General features: G+C 38.4%; 1 protein-coding gene across 2 annotated transcripts in view; it reads left to right on the top strand.

Moving 5' to 3' along the window:
- Window positions 1-17,456, top strand: part of OTUD5 (OTU deubiquitinase 5) — a 37,015-nt gene that overhangs the window by 15,250 nt on the left and 4,309 nt on the right. For both annotated transcript variants that reach the window (XM_072430577.1, XM_072430576.1), the window contains exons 3-5: window positions 15,680-15,744; window positions 16,226-16,382; window positions 17,280-17,428. In XM_072430577.1, coding sequence (XP_072286678.1) covers window positions 15,680-15,744; window positions 16,226-16,382; window positions 17,280-17,428 — 371 coding nt within the window. The remainder of the gene's footprint in view (window positions 1-15,679; window positions 15,745-16,225; window positions 16,383-17,279; window positions 17,429-17,456) is intronic.

Below are 17,456 nucleotides of genomic sequence, written 5' to 3' on the forward strand. Positions count from 1 at the left end.
CTTTGTTAGAATTTTTGTTTTATTTTTGTGTGCCCAGGTTTTTAGCTTTCATTTTTTGATTTGCTACTTTTCTTCCCTATATTATACAATTTTCCCTGCAATTGAAACACATACACTTTGAAAATTCACCAGTGTTTGGTAAATGTCACATTTATTGCAGTTAAAATAAATATAAAAAAAAATAACATTTGTGGCCATGGTCTTAAAGCCTATAAAATGTAATATTTATCTGCTCACCAGTGTTTAGATGTGGTGGTTGCATTACTTTAATTTGAACTGAAGAACATTTATAGCAAATACAGAAAATGTCTACAACTCATCTCAGAAATGTTGTGACAATGCCACTTCATGAGACCTGAAAAGAAAGCACACAGGACCTGATGTTTCTTGTGTAAACTACTAGTCCCATCACCCCCCCCCCCCCATTCCATTACAGAAATTGCCTTACATGATAAACATAAAAGGGCAAAGTGTGTTTTTAGCAGAATTATTAGGTGAAAATAAAATCAAAACCACCACATCAGCGGACTGAGATTTTCATTTAGAATTGCAATAAACAGAATAGAATCCCAGCAATTTTGTCATTTTATTATTTGCCAAATAATGTAAATGACAGAACTGTCGAATATTTCAATACTTTGCAGGCACATGGGGCTTTAGGTCTAGATGCATGGTGTTTTTAACAATAAAAATAATTTAATTTAAATCATTAAAAATACGTCTGTCTATCTCAAATGGTTTGTAGGATACAAACAAACACATTTTGTGACTCCAGTTACAAATAAGATTCCTGAGCAGGCATTGCTGTAGTGCACACATTCACTGCACTCTGTAAGTTGGGTACTGCAAGAAAAACATCTCCAGACAATTGCTATACAGTCTTACCACCGTTTTTTTTATATACACTGAAGGCTTACAGCCACCAGTCAGTTTTAGACCTTTACTGCAAGTGTGAACATGATACAAACCAAAGCTATGCAATGTTTTACGGTTCATGTTCTTTAGAAAGCAGCCACATCATAAATAAAGGGAAAAAAATAAAGTCTGTTCCCTATCAGCATGAATGCTGGCAGCAGACAGGGTTTCCTATCAGGCTGTGGCTGATTTCGGAAGAAAACCTTCCACAAGACTTTGCACATCAGAATGTATTTAGCTGAATTAAACTGAAAGTTCAGTTAGCATTTGATGTCATTGAGGTTGGACTTGGCAGGTCATTGAATAATTAAAAAAATGTTGCTTGTAACTACATATATCTCAGTGTTTCCCCCAGCCCCTTTTAGCCTGGGCGTACAACCAGGCACATTTCAATAACCACTTAGCTTTTATTTGGGTGGTTACTGAAGAGTTGGGTCGCAATACAGGGCTGCCACCCACCTACATTTTCTTACCAACCAGCTTTAAAAAAATTCTGGGTTAAACCCTGTATCTGAACAAACATGGCACACTCCTTCTAGAGGCATAAGCAGATAAAGGCATCATCAGTTATATCTTGATCTGTGTGATCTGAGGTAATACCTGGAAACATAAAAATATGATACGAGGCTCACTGTAAATGGCTGTGTTTGGATACCTTTTGGAGCAGATAACTTGGAACAGGATGTGAAGTATATGGGTGGATCCACTGACTCAGCACATAAAATGCTGATGTGACTCAGCTGTAAAGAATCAATCCGATAAGAGTAATTCTGCTTGGCTGCTGTAGAGGGCAGTACAATACATGTATGTAACAGCGATTTGGTTGGGGTGCTCACATGCATCTGCTGTGTTTACTTCATACACAAAGGCGAGAATAGACTCTGTTGCTGCTGTATTACTTGCAGTGCTGCTACCGTATACAAAATTGTCTGTTTAAGAAAACAAATACATCCACTAGCCCTCACAATACCCAATTAAAAGCAATGCACATTAATATGGCAGATTTAACATAAAGTTTAAATTCTATAAGAGCTAGAAGAGAACGTGTTTGCATCTGAACTGAGACTGTACCACTTGCATTTAATTATCTAAATATCAGATTTTTTAAAAAAGCTGAAACGTTTAATTAGGTTGTAATCATCAGATATAATTTGCTTTGGGCATGGCCGATTTCATATAAAATGTAGGGTTAAGGGCTACATACACATGCTTGATTATGTCATTGAAAATCTTTCACAATAGTTTCCAGCGACAAACGACTGAAAAATGAACAAATGAGCGCTGCACATTCAGCGACATTCTGTTTTATGGATGGCAGGGAGAAGAATGAGCAAGCAGCACCCCCGCTGAGCTCTCCTCCCTTCACTTACCACCAGGGCAAAACCATGAACGACGTCGGATGAACTCTGTACACATGTCAGATTTTTGTCCAAGACCAGCCTGCCTGACACCTCGTATTGGCCGAGAATCATCTGACATGTATATATAGCCTTAGTATCTTGTTTCCAAATGTGTAACTAAACTTTCCATCCAGGATTTGTTGTAGTGCACCAGCCCCCCTTGGTCCCTTTAGTTATTTCATACAATACTGTCCTCTATTGTGGCATTGAACAGTAGTCAATACATACTACATACTGTTCAAAGAACAGTAAGGGAGATCAAGATAATGCACCATTGTACAGCTGACCTTGTAAACTGGACATAAAGATTGTGTGATGTGAATGTTTATTCAAATGATGAGAAAGAGGTAGTGCACATAGTGGACAGCTCACCTAGCAAATTATACATCATGGTAAAATAGAGATGTACATATACAGCCATAGGTAGTGGAAACATTGAAAGGCATCTGGACATTTGAGCTTACAATCTAAGAGGTCCTTAGAACACCTGCTTGCTGAAAAATTCCAAACAAGCCAAATGCAGACTCTCCTTGGCAATCAGATTCAAACCTGCACTGAAAGTTTGAATTTAATTGGTGATAACATGAGGTTATAGCACAGACCTCCTGGAAGTACTTTCTTTGTAACTGTCTGACATACTTTCTGGATTTTTGCTGCAGGCAGCAGCAGAGAGGTTAGATTAGGGTAAATTGTGTAAAGTGTTTTAGCCTTTCTCCATCAGGACCATCATCTCTGTCAATAGATATCTTGCAGATTGGTCTTGAAAAAAATAATCGTTAATTTCTTATGCTAGTCAATATTTTTTTTTATTATTTATGTTGACCACCTGCTTTTAGCATATTACACCACATCCCATTCGAGAATTTTGACCATACTGGGCACCCACATTCAAATCCCCATCACCAGGGCACCATCTCCATGGAGTTTGCAAGTTCTGGGGTTGGGTCTCCTCTAAGTACTCTGGACCAGTAAACTTATAGGGTCCAGACCATGCATGCGCGGGGAGCCGTGTGTCCCTCAAGGGGGAAGAGAATTCCCCCATAGTGACGTCATGGTTCCAGAACCTGCTCACTCTCCCATTGCAGGTCTGAGCCTGCGATGGGAGAGTGGGCGGGTTGTGTCCAGAGACATAACCTGCCTACCACACTGAGCCTGCAATCCATACCAGAGACATGGTACCCCGTTCTGTCTGGTGCGCCCAACACCCCCCCAGCAGGGTCCCCCCAGCCAGAGCTGCCGACCACCAAAATTTTCTCGCGTACCACCGGTTGGCAACTACTGGTTTAGGGTGTTCCCAGTGTCCCCTAAAGCAGAGTGGGAATCTCCAGGTAGCTAAGATTAGGTACTTTCTCTGTGGTATGTTTCTCTGAAAGGAGAATTAAAAAGAGGAAAATTTTACTGTAACCTAGTTACAATATTTTGATTGTCCCGGGCCTATGACTATGGCGTTATCCAGCCATACTGTAAAAGATTGCCTTTTCCAGATTTGCCTTTGTTCTCTGGTAAGACCAACATAATATTAGTGATAACTATATAAACTTCCTCCCTTGCTGGGCGGGGTTTGCCCAGTCATTTACAAGCTTGTCATCAGCTTCCTGTTATGTATTATTTCTTAGTAAACCTGGAGGAGGGGAGTTTTCTACCTGCTAGAATAATTTCCAGACCTTTTTAAATATCCTAATCTGTGTAAATTGCCCAGATATGACTCAGGAAGCACATTTGACATCATGGGTTTATTCTCACGCCTGACTGCCTGTAAGTTCCACAGTAAGGGCGGTGTTCCCATGTGACGATCACCTCTCTGGTTTTGTCACAACTGCATTGTTGGTTGTGTTCTATGTAGAAAGAATTGTAATTATTCTTTTAGCACAATCAGTAATTGCTGGTACCCATGCCAAGAATCATCCATAATTATTATACAGCCATAAAAAACTGTTTGGAGGTCATTGATTCATAGAAAATGTTCACTTGTTTTAAAATCCAAAATATTGAACTTTAACGGCAGTCAAATATCATAAAATTATCAAATTTTATTTGCATAATTAAAAAAAAAAGTTTTACATGCCTTTCCCCTTGTAAGAATTCAGGGGAAGTTAAATAACATCATAACATACATAGGCTGAATACATTGTACACATTGCATATGCAGGGATCATCCAACACGTTTCGCAGACTAGGTCTGCTTCCTCGGATGTAATTAGACTATAGATGTATCAGCATAAAAAGCTATTTAACTACAAGTGCACTTTGTCACCTGGTATGGAGGCAGGTAAAAAGCAGGGTTAAAACCACAACAACAGAGATAGAAGTATCCTAAAGGTTGCAGGTGCTTTACCAGAGAATCTCATCGCTGTCACATTTGAAGAGGCATATCAATAATTAAAATTCTTGTTGTGAACATGCAGCTCTGTGTTGCAGAAGACATATGGTTTGCCCCTCCAACAGTAAAACATTCTTACTTGCCTGTTCACATTTATAAGTAGAATATACAATAAGCTGTGCATGCACGGGTAAGTATACCTTCTAGGCACACCTCTGTGTTAAAAAAAAAATTAACTCCCAAATGGATGGAAAATGCAAATCAAGCCACTTGAGATGGCCAAAAAAGACCAGGTGAAGATCTTTACCATCGTGGGGGGAAATGAGGTGAGTTTTAGTGCTACTTTAGGGAGAAATAAAAAAAAATGTAGTTCAGGTTTGTATTTAGTCATTTATATGTAGTTTAACATTGGGCTAGTGTGCGGTGTCTACTTTATTACCTCCATTATATCCTACACCTTGGAAACATTTGGTAGTATAAATGACTTACTGCAGTTTTAGAGTTGTCAAATCCTTAACTGAACAAATGCAAAAAGCTGATTTACAGAGGAATTTTGGTTCTGTTTTCATAAGCCATTTATTATTCTTGAAAATATTTTACGCACGTCTATAAATGGCAATCAACAGACAGAAAGTTAACTTTTTTAGGTCTATGTAAAATGTAAAAAATGTTATCAAGTTTCTTTGCGTATTGAATTGTCTAACCCTTGACTAGATAATAATAATAAGAATTAACAAAGGGCTATCATCATATCTTAAAAAAAGCATGAAAACCATAAAAAAGCTGAGGTTATGGCATTTATTTGTAAGAACTGGTAAGCCACACTATATCATTTTTTATTTTTCTGGGTTAAAATGCCAAATTGTACCAATCCATATCTCTCAACTATCAGAAAATTCCTGGGAAAATTTTGAAACATGGAATGCATTGTCACAACTTTAAACAAAAAACAAAAGTCGCAACAATTTTCATACTTTGAAGACTATTTTTCTTTTGTTAGCACCCAAAATATTCAGCAAAAATCAGCAAATAATATAAATACACCCTGGTTTTAAAGATAAAATGGTACAAAATGAAAACTCCTAACACGATCGGGTCACTGGAAAAACCTGCAAAACATAAATGCAAATATATTTCTATTAATGTTTTTCTTACTTCTTTGGGAACTGACATGTTTTTCTTTTTATAATGGGTTTTCCCCTCCCTGTTATAACAAGAAGTTACGGAAATGATTTGTTAGGGAAATTAAGTGTTGCATAACAAATAGGCTACCAAATTGGTAAATGTTACCCATGAGCTGAATATTTTGGTGCTTTCAGCCAAAGATTTGAAAATAAAACACTGCTAGTATAACTGTCTGCAATCCGTCTTCATACTATCTTACCACACTTGCTGCAAAGCAAGAATCAGGCTGAGAGTAGGAGGTTCCGTATTGTGATGCAGGCAGTGTTAGTTTGATTTTATTTTATTGGGATCTGGTGGGAAAGTGTTTTCACAGTTTATAGTAGAAAAAGCAGAAGGAGGACGCAAGCATTTTGCTGGATTTTTTTTTCCTGTACCTGATCAGTAGATTGTTCTACTGTAAATATGTGAATTGTAGTTAGTTCTCCGTGGTGTTTCTAGGAAATCGGTCTAATTTGCTTTTCTTCTAACTATGATTCAGTTCCACCTCTTTCTGTAACGTTAGCTCTTGATAAATGTTATCAGACAGACACTGCATGCAGTTTAACCCTGCTAAACATCTTCTGCATGTCTCCTTATGCAGACTGAGCTGTACAAATGTAAAAACATCTGTGATCTCCTTCATAGGAAAATAAAGCAAGTCTTCAGATTGATGAAATGACACCTGGGGACCACTGTACAATGCTAGACTTTTGCCCAAGATGAGCTTGACTGGTTCAGGTGACAATCATCTAGCTTGTGTACGTAGCTTAAGGACCTTCACTGCTTGAAAGCCCATAAAAGAGAGATCAGATTACATACACTGCAGGGTAACCTAGGGGATTGACATGGTCCCTTCCTCCTAGCAGAGATGGGATTGTCTGCTTTAGCCAGGTTACAAACCTGTTTCTAGCAAGAATTGAAGCAATTTTGTTTCTTACTAAAAGGCCCAACATTAAAAAAAAATTAAAATTTGTTTAAAATTTACAATACAGAAGAGAAAAAAAAACAGGTCATAAACATATTTCAACATATGACATTGTATGTTTTACAATGATTACCCAAAACAATGAAACCACCTAAAATTGTGTAGCTTTTGCTTTTATTGGCAAAAAGGCTTAAACCCAACGAGCCATGGTCCCCAGGAGGTGTCCTGTGATATTTGGAAAATATATGCAGCAGATAAGTTGTCACACTGCTTCAGCTGCCTTTTTCTGATCCTGCTTACTTCCATCTCTAATTTAGGCAGTGGTCAGTATGGGCCCTTTGACTATGATGTATGGTGTGTTGTGACATTTTTGTTGGCCAGCCTTAAGTTTTTAGTATTTTGTGCTAAAGTTGCTCTTCTATGGGACTTCACCCTACAATTTCAAATGCACATCAGTTAATCCTGCTGCCGGTTCACCGGCTGTCCTTTTCTTGGACCACTTTTGGTAGGTTCTAATTGCTGCATACTGGTAACCCTCAAAAGACTTACAGTTTTTGAGATGCTCTGATCGTCATCTAGCTTCAAAGTTTTGATGCTCAGATCCTTGCATTTCCCAGTTTTTGCATACGTTAACACAATGCATGAGACAACCATTTATATAACAATCATTGTAAATGCATCTTACCAGCCCATGGCCATGCACTGCTTTTTGAAAAGGATGGCATGCACTACACTGGGCTTCTGTTCAAATGAAAGGGATACAAGACATATCAAATTGCATTTAATGTGTATTTTCACAGTTGCTGCACACAACCATAGTGGAACTCTGATGTTTCAGGTGCCATTGTAATGAGATAATTGATTCACGTCATCTGTCAATAGTTGTAACATTTTGGTTGGTGTATGATATTCATATCTTATACATTTTCACAGTTGTCCTCTTGCATATTGTGTCTGAGTACATCTTTAGCTGCATCTGTGTAATGAACCACTAGCAGGTGTACACATGTAAATTTCTTCTCTTTTTACAAACTGCTTTTCTTTATTTCTGTCAGTTTTGTGGAGTCAGTTATGCTACTCACCAAACAATTAATGGTTTCACCTTATTAGTGCAGGTCCCCCCAGTGTGGTTTCAGTTTCATTAAAAACAATTTCTGTGAATCCCCTGTTTTTTTGTGACCTTTCTTTTGAATTGAATGACAATTCTGAGAAGGTATTGAAGTTTAACGTGAGCTGCTGAACATTTTAATTCTGTTGATCCAAGTACTAGGGGAATATTTATAAAGCTGTAAATGACATTCATCCATCATTCCCTTTAGGTGAATCACTTGTGTGTGTTTTTTTTTAACATATTTAGAAAGTTTTCAGGGAAACCCTCTACCCAAAAACACACACATTAAGGTGTTCCCACTAGAATTTTTTTTTCAGCTGGGTTAGGGGGAAATCGTAGCCAGATAGTCAAAAAGTTTGGTGGAGCAACAAATTTAGAGTTCCCAGTTCTTATAGGTGTCCAGAAATCCCTGTAATTGTATCATACTAATTTAATTTTTCATCCCCCTCACAATGTATGTCCCATTTTCCATCGTCTTTGAATTACAAGGGGGAGCTGAGAAGTTCCTGGCTTTGCCCCCTTCCAGATGAAATAGAAAAATTAGTGTGGGGGAATATGACAGCCTAATATCTTAGTATGTAACTGTGCAAATATCAGGTCCTTGAGATTCCTAAAACTGTTTTTTCTTTTAGTGAGGAGCTGTGATGGCAGAGGCACAAGCAAGTTTCACGTCGTTGGAGTTACGGGCCGTCATGAAGTTTTTGTTTCTCCAGGGAAAGTCAGCAAAGGATATTCACACTGAGATGTCACAAATATTGGGGAAGAAGTGACCTTCCTACAGCACTGTCAAAACCTGGATATCTCGTTTCAACATTCAACGTTTCAGCCCCCCAACCTCAACTGATCCGGCAACCTGCGATGCTGTCCATGAGCTGATTATTGAGAACCGGCGAATATCTGCAAAAAAGATAGCCCAGATACTTGACATCTCACGGGAGCGTGTTGGGTTTGTTATCACCACTATCCTAGACATGCACAAGCTTTCAGCGAAGTGTGGGCCGAAATGTTTGAACAGTGATCAGAAGGAGGAACGATTTGAAGCATCCAAAGCTGTTTTGGCCAATTTTGAAGTTGCACAGGACTTTTTGGCTAGGTTAGTGACTGAGGATGAAACCTGGCTCCACATCTATGATCCTGAAACCAAGGAACAGTCAAAGGAATGGCACCACAGCGGGTCCCCGTGGCCGAAGAAGTTCCGAACCCAGAAATAGGCCAAAAAAGTCATGGCGTCTGTTTTCTAGGACAAAGATGGTATTCTGTTGGTGGACTACCTACTTCAGGGCTCTAGTATCACCAGACAGTATTATGCTAACCTCCTGGACCAGCTGAAGGAGGCTAATACGACGAAATGCCTTGGAAAGTTGACCAGTGGGATCTTTTTTTTGCAGGAGAATGCACTATTATCTGTTTTCGAATTTGATGAAACACCTGAAGGGGCAATGTTTTGAGTACATTTCTGCTGAGAGCTGGTTTGCGGCCCAACCAAAAGATTTTTATTTGAGCGGTCTAGAAAAGCTGCAACTACGCTGTACCAAGTGCATCACTCTCAGGGGGGAAAATGTTGAATAAATGTGTTATTTCATAACTCTGGCTCTCTTCTTTCTGGGCAAAGCCAGGAACTTGTCAGCACCCCCTTGTATGTCCCAACTGTCCATTGCTGTGTATTGTGACCCCTCTTCCTGGTGTTCCATGTTTTGTAAAGAGGGTAATCAGTTTTAGGGGTGTACAAATAGAATCAAGGTAGTCTAATATTTTAGGCTAAGTTCACCTTAGTGGTAAGAAAAAAAAACTGACCTTGATCACTTTCGATCACCTACTGATAACCACTAGGCTCCCGGGAATGGTAACATGCAGTAACTGCTAGGTTTTTTAAAGGTATTCGTAGGTGGCTGTAACCAAACTACTTGCCCCTATGGTAGTCATTTTTGCAAGAAGTTTTTAACCGAAAAATTGCATAAAGTCACTTGCAAAAACTGGTAATGCAAAATAAATCTTAAACTGTGTTTAGACTGATTGGGAGGATGGCTGCCTTGGGAAGCTACATGCAGCAGCCCAATAGAGAATGAATGAAGGGGCCACTGTTAAATTTGCAAACACTTTTTTTTTTTTTTTTTTAGTTTTTTTTAAGAACTAGTTTAAGTCCAATGTATTCGATAGAATGCTATCCCTGCCAGTACCCTCCATCTCTGCTATTTATTTGTATCCAATCCAATCTTTTTACTTGCTACTAAACCATTGGAGAATATTATTGTGGAACACTGGTACAAAAGATTTTCCGTCTGCAGATGTGGTAGAAAAAATTCACCACAGGCTCATGGTACGTAAGTATGACCAATGAAAACTGGCGGGAAACTCATTTTAAAGTTTTTTACCTGCAAAAACAGGGTGCGAAACAGTTGGAACCCCAGTGTCACAAATGTGGAGCACATAGACCTTCCTTGAAACATCATTTGTGGCTTTGTCCTCAGATTTAGCCTTTCTGGCAAAAAAACTTTACAATTTTTACATAAGGTCATGGGTTTCACACTTCCATTAGATCCTTTAATATGTATATTTGGTAGTTGGGACAATATCAATAATATTATTTTAGGGGGGGGGCTCCAATAGATGGGCTAGTATTTGTTAGCGGCAAGAAGAGCTATAATGGCATTCTGAATTTACGCACACCCACCTACACTAAATGAGGTTCAAATGGCTCTGAAACAAATATATTACAGGGAATTGCTGGAAGCAGACCAGGATGATCACTGTCATTCGTTTTCTGGGCAGGCCACATGCTTTCATTGAAAAGGTTCTGCAACCCCCTGAGAAGTCTACCATTTATACAAAGTTTCAAGACTACCAACATTACCAATACCAACAGAATAGAGTTGCTGGCAGAATCTGAGCCTGTTTTGTCTGTTGAGGGGTTTTAGTGTTAATTCAGTCTGATATCTATTATTATGCTTATATTTTTTAAAGGGTTATTCTGAGTACGGTTACTGTTTGTATATGTGTAGTATAGAGATGTCTAGTGTTATGTTGTATGTTATTATGTTTCTTTAATGTTTTCTTTTTGGTCTATATTTTATTATGTTGTAGTGCTGATGTTTTACTGAGTTCAATGTTATTTTATATAAGTATTGTTAAAAACTCAATAAAAATTTTGGCTGCCAGACTTACTGACTGCTCTCTCTGCATGAAGCCTGGACTGAATTGCTGTGTGATTACAGCCCTCCAGCTAGCTGCACAAAAAATAAAAATTGCAGGACGGCCTTCCCAACAAATTCTGCCTAGGTAGAATTCTTAAATATATACCGTATTTTTCGCCGTATAAGACGCTCCGGAATATAGGACGCACCCAATTTTAAAGGAGGAAAATTTAGAAAAAAAAAATTCTGAAAGAATATTCCCCTTCTGATCACTCATGTGCCATTCATACCGGTATTCCCCTTCTGATCACTCTGCCATTCAAATTCCCCTTCTGATCACTCTGCCATTCAAATTCCCCTTCTGATCACTCTGTGCTGTTCTTACCTTTTTTTTCCACTGTACGGCAGTTAGGGCAGGGATCAGCAGGGGGCGCTGTGCTGGCTTCTTTCGCTCTGCACTGCAGCCAGGAGGAGACACACGCTGCAGCCAGGAGGAGACACACGCTGCAGCCAGCAAGGACAGGAGACACACGCTGCAGCCAGCAAGGACAGGAGACACACGCAGGATCGGGTATCAGGTGAGTATATTATTTTAATTATTTTTTATAACACATTTGTCGTATTAGACGCACCAACTCCCCCCCCCCCACAGTTTTGAGAAGAAAAAGTGCGTCTTATACGGCAAAAAATACGGTATATAAAAAAAAACAAAAAAAAAAACAAAGATTATGTCACTGATATGTAATGCGAAGGATAAGTGGTGCATAGAAGAGATTCTATTGTTTTTAAGCAACACTATAAATGAGTTAAGGTTTGTATACACGCTTATTAATTGTCCAAGGAAATGATGATTAGTGATGACCTCCACTGATGGTAGAATGAACAGGCCTAGAATGACAGGTACAATAGCAAACTGCAGCGCTTGTCCCTGACTGTCATTTAGTGGTCCAGTAGGATGGTTTATTATTTTTATTGTTAATAATCTTTATTGCTCCTACTAGGGGGTTAACAAGGTTCGCTTTAGGGAGACCTATTAGACCTCTGATTGGTCTCTACTCTAGAATAAAAAAAAAAATTCTGTTCTGCTTCTCTCCTTGGCAAGGCTTTGACACCCAAGCAGATATTCTCAGAACTGACCACTTCCAGGGTTCTGAGATCCTGAGAAAGGATCGGTGATTACATGATCATTGATCTTCTCCTGCCATGACCATGCTGGCATATTTGTGCCAGTTCTGGGCTCCTGTAGGTGAGTTTGGGGATACCAGCTGGCTCCTAGCTATGTGTATTGTTAAGTCAGGACAAGCATTTAATCTACATAAGTGTTTAAAAAAATGAAGTTGGCCTGAGTTGAAAACATTCTAAATTAGGATTCAGCATGCTGGCTTTTTTCCTATTGTTTCACAAAACAATTCCACTGGAAAACATTCTTTCTGAATGCTGTAATAGTAAACCAGGATGCTGTCTCAAGAATAAGTCAAAAGCCATCTTGTTTAGACACCGCAATCCAACAAAACCGTAGATACAATCCTGTTTTATAGCAGGGTTGACAGCAGCAGCTATCAGAGCTGGGACCTGTGGTCCATCTCCTTCATTTTTGAAGTGGCAATTCATCTACATCTATACAGGGATTCCTCTCTGCTATCGCCTGTTGCTTTGCACTTACCCTCATCATGAGCTCTTGGTTTGCTTTGAGGCCCTATATATATATTTATTTGAATGAAGATGACAAGATACTGTAATGTATAATATATGCTATAAGTAATTATCTCTCAATGTTATTATCCTGATGAAGCAGCATTGACCATGAAACACGTCGAGACACCCTATAATGTTGTGAAATGCTATACTGTTACCTGTATATCATTTTGATATATTATGGTCCAATCTGTTAGCAATATTGATGTTCAGATTGTGCCGTCCTGCATGTTAGGACAAATGACATATACTTTTATTGGTGTTTTAATATTTTCTTAATAAAAAGTTTTTGTTACTTGATGTTATATATGTGCATATTAAGTCTCTTTTTTTTCTGCATATTTTGAACTGTTTAATAGCAGCTTTATTGAGAATGCAACCAGTCTATAAACTAGAGACTGGGGACAATATGAAGAATGCAGCCCATAAATTTACAGAGAATGCAACCTCTACTTTCACGGGACCATTGATGACACTGACAATGCAGCCCATCACTTCAGTTGAAATTGGTGATGTAACTGATAAATAAGCTTTTCTACGTTTTATTTAGAGATATTAGAGAGACACATCTGTAGTATAGTTTGGGACCTAAGAATACCATGCTGGTCATAGACATGAGAAAACGACGCCTAAGATCTTCTATAAGACAGAAAATATTAATATAATGTACAGTATGCATATGAGTCATCTCTACTGACCAATCGCAATCCTCTGATGTGGTCAGGGTGAAGTGGAACTTAAGCATTGCTAATTGTACTATAGGGCCTAGTACACATGGACCAATGTTCATTTCTGATTTGATTTGAGCCAAAAAAATTACTGGACCTAAATTGAACTCCACAGCCAACTTGATTGTAAGCCATTAATTTTTGTGTTTTCTTAAATGTATAAAGAATCAAACAAATCCAGTGAGGAGCTCCTGTATGTCCTGTGATTCACCCATTCACACCCCATGATTAAAAGGGAAGAATATGGTAGTATACTTTCATATTGTGTTTTGGGGATTCCAAGCAATAAAAAATGCCAGCAGATCTGCTCACGTGTATGTGGTTGTACAATTTTGCTTCATCTTTTTTTTTTTTTTTTATATATATATATATATATATATATATATATATATATATATATATATATTTTAGCTGTATGACTACTGTAAGTTTGTTTACAACTGGAGATAAAAACAGACCTAAAAGAAACTGTTAGATGTAGATGGTGAGGTATACAAAGATTTGGCGCTATATTTTTCACTTATCCTCTTGAAAATCTTAAAGCAACATTTGTAAACATCTCTTCACTTGTGGTTTCCTGTTTTAAATTCTCAAATTCTGTCACCCGCATTTTTTTGGTGCCAACTAACCACTTCTGTCCTCCCCCCTCTGAATTTCTAAGAAAGCCGGTCATGTGACAAACGGGTAGAATCGCCATGTATAGCCCTCATTAGCATATAGCATATTGTTTACATCCACTGCGGCTTGTGGTTTCTTTGAACCTATGATTAAGTTTGTGCTTCAGAAAACAGCTATGTTTAAAATTCTAACTTGCGCCCACAGACTTTAGAGCTGTAAAGGCATATTGAACATGATAAATATATTTTATTATCCCCTGTATGGTTGAAGAAAATGAGTAGTTACAGTCAGAAAGCCCTTTCTGGAGGAGCTTACATTTTTTTGTTCCTTCTACATTCACGTGGCTTTGCACCAATATTGGTTTAAATCCGATATCTTAGGGCACATTCAGTCTGGTATGCTCCAGTAACTCGCAGTAAAATGTGCATTCTACCAAATGTTACCACGGTCCATTGAATAGTAATGGCACCATAGTGAAACGTACTATACATTGCAGCATGGTGGCTCAGAGGTAGCATTTTTGCCTTTGCAGCGCTAGGTCCCAGGTTCGAATCTTGGCCAGAACACTATCTGCATGGAGTTTGCAGGTTCTCCCCGTGTCTACTCTGGTTTCCTCCCACATTCCAAAAACATGAAGTTAGGTTTATTGGTTTCCCCTCCAAATTTACCTTAGACTACATTAATGACAAATGACTATGGTAGGGACATTAGATTGTGAGCTCCTTTTAGGGACAGTTGGTGACACGACTAACGACTTTGTACAGCGCTGCGTAATATGATGGCGCTATATAAATACTGTATAATAATAATATTAATATTGGCAAATATGCAATGAACCACAGCATTGCATGCACAATGTGACTTGCTTTGTGGTGCACTTTATTGAAAAGGTGGGGGAAAAATTGTGCCCTACCTGCCTATTCGTAATGCATACAGAAATCCATTGCCGTAACCCAAAGAGTATTGTCCTCCTTATTCTGAAGTAAAAAATTGCCCCTTCGCTATAATGCACTGGCACAGTTCACTGTGTTTAAGCCCTTAGGGCTTGGAAACCTTGGAATGGGTTCTATGGTTTATAACACATCAGCACCCATCGGCGTCCATGTGGTTTGGAAATTGTATGAATTTTGTACAGAAAATGAGGAGGTGATTTTTATTCTTTTATAAGGAACCTTTCATTTTAAATTTCTAAAAGTCATATCTAATAGCTGGAAACACATGGAGCCACTACATCATTTTCTAGCATATTCTGTTATTCCTCCAACCACAGTTTCACAGTGTAAGCAACAACTTCAGGTCTCTGACTCTGTTGGCACTCCCTTTTGCCCTGTTTGTCTTCACTGGTCATGGAGATGCTCTCATTACCAGCTGATGGAAAGGCCTATCCAATGAGAGTGTCAGCTTTTGGCAATGTTGGGAAACTTTTGGTGCATGGGGCCTAGCCCATCAGAGAAGATTTGGCTAGTTGGAACACGCAATAAAATTTGATCAGGATCAGAAGTAACTGTAAAGAATTTTCTGTTTTTAAAGTGTTTTTACATGCAGTCCAGCTTACTTTTGGGTAAGCCTTTTAACATTTATAATGATTAAGTGTATTTCTTGTTCTAAGCCACTTTGAAGGTGGTTTTTAACAATTATGTTTTGTATCTTAAACCTATGTTGTTCTTTCCAGCGGATCAGGTATACGGTGACCAGGACATGCATGAGGTGGTCCGAAAACACTGCATGGATTACTTGGTGAGTAATGCTTGGAGAGTTAGCCTTAGCAACGTGTATGATTTGTAGTTTACTTGCATAGGATTTGCTTAGTTATATAATGAATTCTGTTGCTGTTGTGGAAAATATAGATAAGAACCTAGTGTACCTGTCATTAAAAAAATCTCAGAAACTAGTGATCAGAATAAAACACATTCATACTCTAGATGTCACCTAAAAGACCTCCAGTCCTCCAGAATGTGTAGGTAATTTTTTTTCTAAACGTTTCTTGTTTTAGTTCAAAGTGAGCCCTATTTCCTGATACGTTTTTTTTTTTTTTTTTTTTATCACTATGTGTTTCCTCACTGTATTATATACCTACAGCTTGCATAGAAACCTTTTAAAATGGCAGATACACTTTAGTCACATGGGGTAATAAAAATGGTATTTTTATCTCAAAAGAAATTGAGTATTAGGGGCTCTCTCGTGTAATTTCTTTTGTTACTCCCCTCACCCCCAACAGATGAAAAATGCAGACTACTTCTCAAGCTATGTGACGGAAGACTTTACCACTTACATTAACCGCAAGAGGAAAAACAACTGCCACGGCAACCACATAGAAATGCAGGCCATGGCGGAAATGTACAACCGGCCTGTTGAAGTGTATCAGTATGGGACAGGTAACACCACAGTTCTACTCCAGCTATGGCTAAAAAAACTGAACTGGAGGAGCAATATGTACATATCAAATTAGTATTGGCTTAGAATGATTGTATAATTTTTAGCATTTAGCACAGGTATCATGCACATTACATTTTCCTAAATAGTATAAATATTTGAGCAATCAGCATTATTATGGTGTGGAGCAGTACATGGGCTTCTGAAATTATGTTTTTGGTGAGGAGCTTTCTATTATTTGTATAATATTGGGAAACTTTAGACCATCAATCAGGTTTATAATTTCTACCATTATTCCCCTTAGGTAGGTAGGTTCAGCTTCACATTTTGTTGTCAGTAGGTGAATTTCTACATCGGGCTCAGACAGGAACATTATTAAAAGTTTAGGAAAGTGTTAGAACCGTGCATTGGAAAGTCCTGGTATTTCCTGTGTCACCAGGACATGACATATTGTCTGTTGGAGACACAGACTGACATATACAGAGTCTCTATTCCTACTCAATGCAACAACTTCATTACTTTCAGTTGTGGTCGAATTAAAATAAATACCAAGGGCTCTATTTTTAAAACAGGGAATCAGATATTCCTACAAACATTCCCTCTTGGAAATCCAAGGTCCATGTGTTTCAATGGGAATAATTCATTTTCTCCAGGGAAAGTTTGAGGGAATGCTACATTGTCTGTTTTATGAATAGAGCCCTATATGTGTTTTTTTATAATGGTAGGAAAAGTTTTGAAGCATATTTAAAATGCTCCATATTTATCAAAAAAAGTGACAGAAGCTCTGTTCCAGGATGGAATTCTCTGTAAATAGCACGCTTTCCATCTGTGAAGGCCTCATTTACAACCTGCTACTTTTTTTTTTTTCCACATTAAGTCTTGACCTCTCTTCTGTCCAGAGCCAATCAACACGTTTCATGGAATCCAGCAAAATGAAGATGAACCAATCAGAGTGAGCTATCATCGCAATATACACTACAATTCTGTGGTGAACCCCAACAAAGCCACAATTGGAGTTGGCCTTGGCCTGCCATCTTTCAAACCAGGGGTAAGTGGTTGGGATCTGAAATAAATGT

This window comes from Pyxicephalus adspersus, chromosome Z (genome assembly GCF_032062135.1).
Source record: "Pyxicephalus adspersus chromosome Z, UCB_Pads_2.0, whole genome shotgun sequence".
Lineage (NCBI taxonomy): Eukaryota > Metazoa > Chordata > Amphibia > Anura > Pyxicephalidae > Pyxicephalus > Pyxicephalus adspersus.